Source organism: Schistocerca gregaria, chromosome 3, assembly GCF_023897955.1.
Source record: "Schistocerca gregaria isolate iqSchGreg1 chromosome 3, iqSchGreg1.2, whole genome shotgun sequence".
Classification (NCBI taxonomy): domain Eukaryota; kingdom Metazoa; phylum Arthropoda; class Insecta; order Orthoptera; family Acrididae; genus Schistocerca; species Schistocerca gregaria.
In genome coordinates, this window is record NC_064922.1 from 612493202 (window position 1) to 612506410 (window position 13209).

Here is a 13209-nt window from a genome sequence, read left to right on the forward strand (position 1 = left end):
AGGGGGAGAGGGGAAGGGAGGGGGAGAGGGGAAGGGAGGGGGAGAGGGGAAGGGAGGGGGAGAGGGGAAGGGAGGGGGAGAGGGGGGGGAGGAGGGAGAGAGGGACCATTTTTCAATTGCAGTGAGATAACCTGAGACAAGCCTAACATTACTGAATGTAATCAGTTTTGTCTTGATTGAAGTAGGACGTCACGGAAAAAAATATATGCTGTTGACCCAGTGTCTGAACGCGCCATGACAAGCTGCAGGAGCAAATCTCGCCTTCAAATGACATGATAGATACTCAAAGAAAACCAGAGGAATTGTGTAATGATAAAAAAATTTAAATCAATCCAACAAGTACGGTAAGAACTAAAGAGAGATCATAAGAAAAGGCCAATCGCGACAAAGGCAAAGCACGTACGGAACCAAGTAAAATGAAGCTAAATGATATTTAAATGAGAAAAAATTATGGGAATCGGATATGTAACACAAGAGGAAGGAAAAGGTAAAACCAAAGGTGAACATCAAAGCACTGGGGGGGGGGGGGGGGGGGGGAAGCCTTATACTGCTATCCCCGTATAAAAGGCGGATTCTTAAGGAAATATGGATTAGCAGCAATCTCGAATAAAATATCTTTGAAATACTGTCAGCGCATTCGGATACAAAATCAAAATAATTAAAACAGCACTACAGAAGGAAAAATTAACATAAAGACACACTACGATGAATTTTAACAAAAGCTTTGGCAGATAGAGAGATGAAAAAAGTTCATAAGACTGATCTTACGCTACACAACAGCGCGGTAAGAATGGTACGAAATGTGACGTAAAAGGTGGACCGAGTAATGGAATAACTACTACTAGAGTGTTTGTACACGGATATTATATTTACCTGCAGAAACATGTGACTGTCTCGTCTACCTCGATGACGACGTTGTTGCTGAGGCTGGTAAGCTTGAGTAGTTTTCGGCCGCCGCCACCGAATGTAAACATCGTTCAGTATACTGTTCGCAGTCTACAATAAACTTTTCCTCAGCTGCACTTAGCCTTCAGTACAGAGCTGTGATTCGCTCTGATCGAAACTTTTGAATCTGGCGCTGTTTCTCGCTATTTCGACTTTCAGACGCTCTTGAACAACAGGCGAGACTTGATGGTTCGTATCCTATCGTTCGGCCGACTAGACCCCGTCGAATGAAAGGATCAGACGGAGCCACACTGACATCTATCGGGTTGTATGTGAATGCAGATGCAGCCAATCGTAAACATTGAACTCACTGCCAGCCAACCGAGCAAAACAAAATAGCGGGCTTAATTATGACGTGCAGCTCCAGCATAGCAGTCACATCGGTAGCATAAGGAACTGAACAGTGTCCAGGAAGTAGTATTTTTATCACTAGAATACAACCAGAAGTTATTCTACTGAAACACGACGGCCCAAGACAGAGCACACACCACACATGGTCGGCCCACACAGCCCGAGGAACAAGTGTCCGTCCGGCTGGCGAACCCGCGGCACTGGCGCGCTGGAATGCCCAGCCAAGAATTATCGCCGCCAGCGAAGCCACACTAGATCGCGTGTTGGAATGCCCAGCCAAGAATTATCGCCGCCAGCGAAGCCCCGCGCGCTCCGGCTCAGAGCCGACAAACTTGCCCTAATCGTATTTTCGCGTCCGTACAGCACTGTAAGCGCCAACAACTACGCCACGCTCACTAAAAAAAAAACATAAAACAAAAAAAGGAAGATATTTGTGGGCTACCTGCGGCAGGGCCATCCCATTTTCTTCCTTCGAGATGCAGCATTAAGTACAGTATGTAGAAAGTACAACGCAGATACTTTTTCCCACGCCGTACCTTTCTCGTCCCCTTCACGAGCAAGAAAAAATACAAATGCTCAGTAACTGCAAGTTTAAAAATATAGGAAACAACGCTTTTGAACTTTGCTTCATCCATGAAGGTGATCACTTACGAAGTCTCCGTTCAAAATGGTTCAAATGACTCTAAGCACTATGGGACTTAACATCGGAGGCCATCAGTCCCCTAGAACTTACAATTACTTAAACCTAACGAACCTAAGGACATGACACACATCCATGCCCGAGGCAGGATTCGAACCTGCGACCGTAACAGTCGCGGTTCCGGACAGAAGTGCCTAGAACCGCTAGGCCACAACGGCCGGCTGAAGTCTCCCTTCAACGAATTCTTGACTTCTCGTCCATCTTAGACACTTACCACATTAGACTGAACGGTGGGAAGGGAGCGGAGGCGGGGTCGGGGTTGAGAGAGAGAGAGAGAGAGAGTTGATTGTTGCTTCATGGCGGAGTTGATTGTTGCTTCATGGCGCAAAACAGCTGAGGTCATAAGCATCAGTGTCACACCTTAAAATGGTCAATTACAGAATGAGTTTCAAGTCGATAATTCTCAGAGCCTAAACGACTGAAGTAGAAGGATAGCTAAAAACGATCACTTCTCGTTCGAGGAGATTCTTCAAACGGTTGAAAATTAAATTTCCTCCGCAGTATTACTCCGACGAATAAAAAGTAAGACGTGATCTATAGCTTGTCCTCTTTCTGCAAAAAATCTGATAATTCAGACGGCAAATATACATTAAAACGTCACAAAGCCGGCATAGGGTCTGAAAATGGTGCACAGTCAGTGGTTGGTTGCAGAGTGATGCGGGGTTTCCACATAACAAATGACGGTGGCTGAAACGACAGTATCCAATACGCAGCCTAGCTAATAGTGTCTCCTTGCGACGAGATGATGTTTGGCTTGTGGGGGCGATCAACTGCGCGGCCCCGTACAAATTCCCACCCTTTGCTCAGTCCAATCTCGCCGCTTTCATGAATGATGATGAAATGATAAAAACAGCACAAACATCCAGTCATCTCGAGGCAGGTGAAAATCCCTGACAACGCCGGGATTCGAACCCGGGACCCCGTGCTTGTGAAGCGAGAACGCGACCGCGAGACCACGAGCTGCGGACTCCTTGCGATGAGGGGGGTACGGAAGTCGTCCAAGTCATTGGTTGGTGTTTAATTCCCCGAAGTTTGTTCCCATACAGAGAAGACCAGTCAGTGTTCATGTCAGAGTGACAGTGTTCCTACGTGCAGCAACACAGAGATCATCTGGAGGGACAGAGTAGCTAAAAGGCCTAGCTGTCGGTCTGCAGCCTCGGCGGAAGCAACGGCAGCTTCATTCCCCGACACTCCCACTTGATCAACGACCCACATTAATAGCACTCTTGTTCCATCATCATCGAATGAATGGAGGCATTCTTGGATTCGATGTACTGACGGGTGGCATGTATACATCACAACAGAGCCTCTGGACGGCACTGAGTAAATCGGAACATAATACACAGTTGAGAATACTGTGTCGTCAGATGACCTGGGTGGAGTTTGTTGCCAGACCTGGGTGGAGTTTGTTGCCAATGACAGAGAAAGAAAGAAAAAGAGAAAGAGAGAGAGAGAGAGAGAGAGAGAGAGAGAGAGAGAGAGTTTTTTCCGAAGTATAGGTACGCGTTTCATGACGGGTTTGTTTAGTCTGTGGGACATTTCAGTGAGACTCTCGGAAAAATTCCAGTAGGAGACGCTAAAAAGAAAGCGCTGTACTTCGTGGCGAGCCTGACAATCAAAATTCCGAAGGGCCGAATCCATGTTACTTGCTCCAATATACATCTCGCGTAAATGATGAAAAATTTAGACCTTTTATTGATACGATACCAACCGCGATTCGCCAGGGGAACGAAGGGGGGTGGGGGAAGGCTTCCGCCTAAGATCTTACTTGCAGAGTAAGATCTTGCTTGCAGACTTCACAGAGTTAAAATGTAGTTTTAAAATGCTATAATTTTTGCTCTGGCGGCCTTAATCATCCTACGTATCTGCCAGCAAACGAACAGAATGCTCGTTTGCCAGCTACCTTTGGCAGAATTTTCAAGAATCTTTCTGGACTTCGCTCAATACAGACGTTCCACCATTCTGTCAAAGGAAAGTAACTGCAGTTTGTACTCCGGAGGCTGCCGTGAAGTAACACAGTTGTAAATCGAAAAACGTCCGTCAGTCTAGTAACACATGTGCTGAAAAGTAATGCCTTTGAGTATTTATGAGGAAACTTAACAGCTTTTTCAACGGAACTAACGTTATTAACTCCTATACACCTTCATTCTTCGTGTCTGCATATTTGGTGCCCTATGCCGCTAGAGGGCGCGGAATTGTAGGGTGTAATATGGCAGTGTATAACGTAACTATGTCGATGCGAGGAAAAGATGCGCTGTAATCGAGTTTCGATTACGAAGGATTCGTCCATACACCTGTCTTTCAGCATGACAATGCCAGACTAGCGCTCCGGCATCTGCAGCAACCCGACGCCTTGGGTTCACTGTCATCGATAATCCTCTCTCCAGTCTCAAATTGGCCCATCCGATTTTCATCTGTTTCCAGAACTTAAAGAACACCTTGGAGAACTTCACTTTGATAGTGATGAAGCGGTGCAAGCAGGGGTGAGGTTGTGGCTCCGTTAACAAGGTCAAACATTCTACCGTGACGTTATCAACAAACTGGTCTCTCTTTGGGAGAAATGTGTTTGTCGCCAGGGTGACTACTGTTAGGCTGAGAAATAAATATGTAGACACAGAGAATAAAGATATAGAATGTTAATAAGGTTTGATTTATTTAAAAAGCTTTAAGAGTTTCCACATAAAAATTCAGAGCCATTATTTTTCAGCACGCCCTCATACAACTTAAAACAAGTGAACTAGACATTTCAGAGAGGAGGTATTTAAACAGAAAACACCACCGGGGAAAGACTTACTCGTGTTTTTCTATTTTTTATAAGATTCACCTCTGTGATTAAATAGAAGTTTTTCACTTATTCCTCTTTCTGAAGCGTCCTCCGTGGCATACTCTCTCGAATGTTTCACATCAGAACTACACTGGGTCTCTTTTACGGCTAATTAGTACTGTCCAATGAGCTGTTTTCTCACCATTTTCTGATACACAACATTATTTTACACTTCGCATGTGTATAGAAATGATCCGCATTTAATGTAGAGGCAAACGGACAAATGGAAACCGATGAGCAGGCTTATTCTGAAACCCTGATCGGACACAGCTAGGAAAAAGGGTAAATTTAAAAAAATTGAGTTGAGAGACAGAGAGAGAGAGAGAGAGAGAGAGAGAGAGAGAGAGAGAGAGAGAGAGATATTAGACTTTTAACGTATTTCTACTAGGATTATTTCCCTTAGATTATTTCCATTATCTAGCATAAGGACGCTTTCAGAGAAGACGACGGGATGAAACACAAATATGCAGGTCACGTCAGTCGAAATGACGACCGATCGACCACTTGTGAAAGGACGTCAGTAACGGAAGACACCGACACGAAAGCCACTGGCAGAATCGATAGCTATCTTCTGATGTTCAACGGAAAAGAAACTTCTTTTACATGAGGTGAACTGATATTTTGAGTTTGACACAATGTTCTAAGTGTATATGACTGTAACAAATCACGAGGACTTTCTGTAAGTATATTCGCGCGTCTTGCAGAGACTTCGAGAACGGATCTCTGTGAAACACCGCAACACTTACATTATTTTAAGAAATGAATCAATTTCTTTGATATTTGGTTCGTACTACCTAAGCTAGACGACAGCAACTGGAGGTACAGTTCTTTATGACAATCCTCATATCATGTCCGAGCAGGCGCAGTCATGTCCACCGTAAAAATGTGTATAGACGACAACCTCCCAATGCCAGCAATACTAGAAATGGTAGTGCCGCCAGCAACACGCATCGACGAAACCTTCCCATTAGATAAGAAACTTAATGTTATACAGCGGAATAACAGCCGAAGCTGCATACAGGTCGAAGAAGAAGAACGCGGTGACTCGAAATCCAAAGCGGTCGGGAGGTGGGTGTTGCGTGAAACTCTTTTGTAACGTGTTTTTGATGCCATGCTACTGAATTATTGCCAGATTTCGTGAAGGATTAGTGTGAGAGCGAGCAGAGGACGGAAAGTGTAGTTTATTCTACCACTCGACACCACACAAGTTCGAAATAAACACTGTTGTCTCCGGTCGTAACGTACATTGTTTTCCACAACACAATTACACGAGTCTGTTTAACTTACCAGTTAACGTTACTCTGAAACGTATTTTTTCATTATTAGCTGTTTTTCGAAGGTGACTATTTTTTCTTAGAACGCAGGATTCGATAGCTGCTCACAGTCAAAATTTGTTGTACTGGGCTTAAACCTTTCATTTACGTGACACGTTTTTAGATCAACACCACATCATCAAGTAATCATGACAAAGTAGCTGAATGCTGTACTCCTTCAAATAATTTTATCCACTGCCAATGTTCTCAGAACGCATTTTCGACAGGTATCTTAGTGCTAGGGTACGGCGATGACCGACACGGGAAATCAGTGTTTCACAACGAAACCACTATGTGCAACGAACTGCACCGCTTTATTGCACGGAGTGGAGGTGGATAACTAATAGTTTACATTTATTTACTTTCAAGTTAATTCTTGCAAAAAGCTATTTATTTAGAACAAGTAGCTTGGTTATCGGTTTCAAACCGATAGGTTCGTCATCGGACTCATCACACTTCAAATTCCACCTAGTTAACGCTGAAAATGAACCTATCAATTCGAAATCAGTTACGGCGCTATTTATTCTATATTAATATGATCATTAACAGTGGCTGTTTGCTGCTTATAATTTATTGAAAGAACTAGCTATTACCAGTGAAGTGTCGCTGTGGCTCAGTCTGGTTAAAAGGAAAAGAAAGAAGAAAGAGAGTTCATGTTTGTAATATGAACGGGAATTGGATAATACGTTCTAATCTTCTTCTCCTCCCCTTGTCTCCGCCCATCTACTCCTCCCTCTCTTTGTCCATCTCATCCTCCTTCCTCGTCTCTCCGTCCATCTCCTCCTTTCCGCTTTCTACGTATTCTTCTCACCCCTCCGTCAAATCTCCTATACTCCCTCTCTCTAACATTCAGCCTTATTCATTATTACTGCAAATTCAAATTCTGTAGTAGTTCTAATCATAAGCCAATAAGCCATAAATACAATTTTCTTTTGTTTGCGAACAATGTTTCACTATACATTAACTAATATGTAGCCAATCGTGTCCGTACATTTATTACAGTAACATGTAAAAATTTGAATTATATCATTCGAATACTTTTACAAGATTATTGGTAACAATGTTTCACCTTATATGTTACATATATATTATAAATATCAAAATATCTAGCCTATGTCCATCAAATGTTCATGAGAGTAACGTGCAAAAATCTGAAGTACATCGATCAAAGAATTTCTAGGTTTTTGGAGATAACGTTTCCCCTTTATTTATTTTATTACATTACATATATTAAAATGTGTATATAAAAACTCACACATATTCGAATGCAAAGTTGTGTCAACATTTCGAAGCAATCAGTGAGGAACTGTCGGAAATTTCTGATTTTGGACAACCGAACATTTACATTTTATATAGATTTTACCAATAATAGTTACATAAAAATTTATATGTTATATGTGCCACTCCAGTAGGAATATAAAACCACGCGCATATTCAATGCAACATTGTGTCAAATTTTGAAAGTAATCGCGAAGAACTTTCGGATATTTGAAATTTTGAACAAAAGAACATTTACATTTTTATTTACATATATGTAAATGTTCATTTGTTCAAAATTTTAAATCTCTGGAAATTCTTCACCCATTGGTTCCAAATTTCAGCGCAACGTTGCATTCGAATACGTGCGTGTTTTTATGTACCGATGAGAACGCCGAAAGCTACAGAAAAAATTATGTATTACACATATTACATTTTATTTTACATATATACATACATTTACCCATCACATGGTGCTCCAGTAGGTATATAAAACATTTGACTAGGCGAATACAACGTTGTAGCAAAATTTCAAAGGAATCACTGAACACCACTCGGATGTTTAAGATTTTGTACGAACGAATATTTACATTTTTATTTATGTAGATTAACATGTATTTTTCACACAGCCATGGTCTCACAAAATCAATATTCGACAAAATGGCATTTATTTATTTTTATACCATGACATCTCACGCAGATATAAAACAAGCCAATAAACAATACAGAATTAAAAGTTATGTATACAATTATATAATAACATACAAGATGCCAGTGCGAAAGGTAAAAGGTTTGTTTCACTGAAAGAAGTGTGCCTTACAAATTCGGAAATAACACTAATGGCGAGCGCACTACGTAAATCGCCATCTTCCAGTGAAAACAAATTAATATTTTAGAAACGTTTTATCACATCCCTCGGGCATGGGTGTGTGTGTTTGTCCTTGGGATAATTTAGGTTAAGTAGTGTGTAAGCTTAGGGACTGATGACCTTAGCAGTTAAGTCCCATAAAATTTCACACACATTTGAACACTTTTTTAGAAATAAATTATCAAAGGAAAAAAACTAGATGGGAAAACATTGCATGGGAAAGGAACATTGACTGATTCCACGATAGACCACATTCAGAATTGCTACGGCCTAGCAATCAGACAGTCTTGAAGAAATGACGAAAGCTATATGGGATTTGTATTTCCAACACCACATTCACATATGAGCATCCGGAACACAGTTTGTGCTCCAAAGGCGAAAAGAGCTGGTGTAAATAGAATAGGGGACTAATAACTGGTACAAAATACAGTCATCGCCACAGTCTGCCAGAAGCCATCATGGTAGAAAAAAAGCCTATGTTCAGAGATTGGCTGATGAAATGGCTTCACGGAAGTATGCAGAATCGCAACGAGTGCTCGAATAGCGTGATATGGCACCGTCTCCCAAAAATAGTGTTTGTTGTAATTAACACTCTGCATTTTGGAGTTTATGATTCTGTGGCAACCTTCAATATTGGGAATATTACTAAATGCAAGGTCCTTGAAAAGTTGGGTGTGCGTGTTGCTTTTTTGCACAGTTCGTCCTATGTTGACTTTACATAGGCACATACTAAGGCATGCAGACAATATAACCATGACATTAGTGAAAATAGCAAAACAGGTGCAAAGGGGGCCAAATGAGAACTTGAAGATGATTATCTCAGCTACTGTTGAACTCAGACGTCTGATATTTTTATGACATAGCCAAATAGGTTTCTGGTACATATTGAATTAATGGTTTTTGAATTACTTTATTTACAAAAGATTCAGAGGTGGTAATGCAGCGAAAAGTGACGGAAAAAAATTACTGTAAGGTAAATATAAAATATCTCTGCAAATACTTTGACAAAAACTGTTGTTTCAGTGTTTTTACAACTTGCCAATGCACATGCACATACAGTAAAATTTTTATTTCTCTAGCTCCTATAGTAGCTATAATTTAACATTGCGGGGATAGGTGATTCTGTATCCCCCCCCCCCAATAAAAAATTAACACTTTACTTTCTTCCTTTAGTGGTCATGTCACTCATAAAACACCTGGTATAAGAAATCTCCCAAGCTGTCGCAAAGATTGGTTTGAACACCACAGTGCTTCACTAGGCATGGTCCCAATGGGGGTGCTACGCCGTTATCTTCTTCCTACCTTCTGAACTGACTTATCTAGACTGTTGTACGGGGACCTTATGTTTGATGTAGACTCTCAACAACGGTGGAACTCGATTTTTCACACCAAACATTGCCATTGGTGATAGGTAAACATCATAGGCCGAGGATCGAACCCTAGACCTTTGGATGCGTAGTTTGACACTTCACCAGTGAGCCGTCGAGTTAAGTAGATGATTCTGAGTCTGACAACAAAAGCATAACGACGGAGAACTATCGAATAGGCGGAAATGATTTTACTTTTGAGGGCTAGCGAGCTCCAAGATGCTGTTTACTATCAAAAATGTTTTGTTTTTTTTTCTGTCCCTGCTCCGAGCGTTTCCGGGAAGCTGCCATTGCCGGCCGCTGTGGCGGAGCGGTTCTAGGCGCTTCAGTCCGGAACCGCCCTGCTGCTACGGTCGCAAGTTCGAATCCTGCCTCCGGCATGGATGTGTGTGATGTCCTTAGGTTAGTTATGTTTAAGTAGTGCTAAGTCTAGGGCACTGATGACCTCAGATGTTAAGTCCCATAGTGCTTAGTGCCATTTGAAGCTGCCATCACGAAGACCATCATGAAGAACAGGTACTGATAACGTCATGTGCTCTCAACATCCATTCAATTTGACTTCAATTAGATGATTTTGTATATTATAGTCACTGTTTATTTACTCAAGAAAGCGTCTTATTTCACTTCACCGAGGTGAACGGATATCGATCCGGATCTCCACAGACCCGGGACCGCTAGATCATTAGCTGGTGACACTATTGTTCCGGACATACAACGCAAACGGACTCTAAAAGGGGAATGTGTTCCTTCTCAACAGTGTCACTCTTCAAAAAGTGGACATTACGCAACCAAACTGGCAGAGCTTCACCCGACCTAGTTGCCTGATTTGACCCGCATGGATTACCGCCTCTTTCGTAACGTCACGAAACAAAACGCAGAAATATACACTATTACAATGTGAACACGTCGTTTGCTGTACAGCTGAATGAACTTACTTCGAAAAGATTGAGAAAAATAATAGGGCACTGAAGCTGCAACAGGGAGTACAAAACGTGGCTAACTTTTTGAAGCTAAAAGTAAAACAGTCCCGGATTTGAAAATTGGTTTACATACTTATTACGCATGTACCAAATTGGAGGCGTTTGGGTCGTTAATGCGCTTTTACGGAAGAACATTTCTACCAGCCAGAGCTAAATTCCAGATAAAATTTAGTGAGATCGGAACTTGTTGGCTGTACAAAAGAAACACAGACTTTCCAGTCACGTACAAGTCGGCATAGAACATAAAACTATTTAACAAACGAAGGTACACACACTAATAACTCTTGACTGGGGCAAAGCAGAAAAAACTTGTCACGATAAGACTACGTTCACTTGTTTTGAAAAACAATTTTACAATCCGCGAGACTTACGTCATCGAATCAGTTACCAAACAGCTCAGCGAATACACAGTCGAGGCGATTCATGGATGGGAGCAACGACGGATAAGAAAGACAATTTGTATGCCTCAAGCTATACACACGAACGAATGTTTTTCTTACCGAGTGCGAAGTCTTACTTGTAATGTAGTTAAAATTTTCAACTGCTGTACTTTCAAGAATATGTGAGTAATAGCATGCAGCAAAGATTGACTATAATTCGTTTATTCTGAGAAAGCTACAGAGATGTTTTTTAAAGGAAGTAATAATCTTTTATTAATATCGCTTATCAATGTTATTATATTTCTAGTATGGGGAGGTGCTAAATATTTTTGTCGTACTATACACAATGGGCGGTACTACATAACAAAAACTTATCAAAAGTTTTCCTATCAAGCACTTTATGGCCAACTATAAACTCTATTCCTCTCTATACCGTATCTGTTCTACCTATGACAAGCTGTTCGCCCCTTACACGATTAGATATATATTTTATCTCCCCTCCACCTCTTCCCACATAGTCTGTTATCAGAGAATGTTTTTCGAATCAATGTCATGCAGTTTGCGCTATCAAAATACAGTTAGTATTATACATATATTTTGAAAATGATGAACCGATAAAAGTACCACAGAGCACCCAAATGCGAACTTAACAATTGTAAACCAAGCACCAATTGAGTGGTACTCTTAAAATACAAAACACAAAACAGTTCGATCGAAAATCTAGATAAATGAGACTGACAATGATGCAGTATTCTACGTACTTTATTCCTTAGGCTCGGAATCTATCCCCTGGAAATAACGTACCCCACCAGCAAGAAAATCAGGTCTGTTTAAACGAATACGACGGATTACTTACTGTATTCAGTAATGACTTCCTTTTAATGCAACAGCCTGACAAGACATAATGAACGTAATTCCCTTAGCCTTCTCTCAGACACAAATAAGCCCTCTCATCTCATTCTGCTACCATACCCTGTTCTCTCTCCCCCCCCCCCCCCCCCCCCTGTCACCCTCCCTCCCACTAACGCCCATATATCGTACTCACTGTCAATTTGCAGTACTTCGTTTCGTTCCATTTCTATGCGTTTGTATGCATAACTAAGTATGATGCTACTACTATATCACAATCTCAATCAAGAGTAAATTACACACTTAGCAATATAAGCAGTAAATTTTAACGTGTATTTTGAGTCACTCCGTATGTTACGAAGCATTTCAAATCTCATGTTGAATAAGTAAGAATGTAAAATAAAAATTAACTGCCGCTACTCCAAATAATTTTTACTTTATTCCGCCGATCTATGTAAACGGAAGTGACGCGAAATTCAGTACTCCATCTGATCATTCTAACGTTGGTTGAATATGCGTATTTGAGTCATGCTGGACTGTCAAAGACGCTAAATCGCTCAAAATGTTTTTCAGCAGTAAAGAAGATGAATGTTATGTGGTCAAACGCAGATAATATGTTCCAATACCTTATTTCTCTCGTTTCTCGTCAAAACTAACAACTGTGTCGTCCTGTAACTGTTACGTGGAAAAGTAAAACATATGTAACGCCCGTTACAGTCTTTGAAAATCGAGTTGTAGCCCCTAAACGCGTTGGACAATAAATAAAAAATAAAAATTTCGTTGTGACCGAAGATGGAATATTTTTTTAAAAAAACAATATATCCTTAACATAGAAGTTCGAGTTATGGACACCCCACTGTTCAATTTCTGTAAACAAAAGCAAATGTGACTAGTTACCAACGTAATAACGCTAAGACGCCGCAAAACACGAAAAAGAAATTTGCACATCACATCTATCTTGAACATACCAAACAGAGCAACGATATAGAAAATAGGTTCATCCAGTCCTTGTGTTGTAAAAATCAATGTTTATAATGATTGATTTATTCATGTCTGTTCACTAAACACCGGCTGATTCGATACGACCTTTCTCATTCTGGCGTTTAAATGGCTTATTGTCATAGCAGACGCATCGCCGGTGTGTGTGCTTTTGCATTGTCTTTTCGTTAGTTGTTATTCCTCCGAAAAAAACTGCAGTGTAAGATGCTGTGTGTTGTGCATATACATATAAGAAATTATGTTTGGTGGGGAAAGGTAGGTCCTATAATGTTACACTGATTGAAACACAACACCGTTTCCAAATCATGCATAGGGTCTTGATTTAACTGATGAGCATTTTCAGAACTCCAACGTCGATTGTTCTGACGAATGCAGC

At 40.9% G+C, this 13209-nt stretch overlaps 1 protein-coding gene across 2 annotated transcripts in view; it reads right to left on the minus strand.

The window, feature by feature from the left end:
• LOC126356192 (MOB kinase activator-like 2) overlaps positions 1-13209 on the minus strand; it is a 349077-nt gene that overhangs the window by 313060 nt on the left and 22808 nt on the right. Inside the window, exon 1 of one of the 2 annotated variants that reach the window (XM_050006975.1) lies at positions 874-1544. The exons of the other annotated variant lie outside the window; for it this stretch is intronic. Coding sequence (XP_049862932.1) covers positions 874-974 — 101 coding nt within the window. The 5' untranslated portion in view covers positions 975-1544. Of the gene's footprint in view, positions 1-873; positions 1545-13209 lie in introns of those variants that run through there. 2 annotated transcript variants of the gene reach the window in all.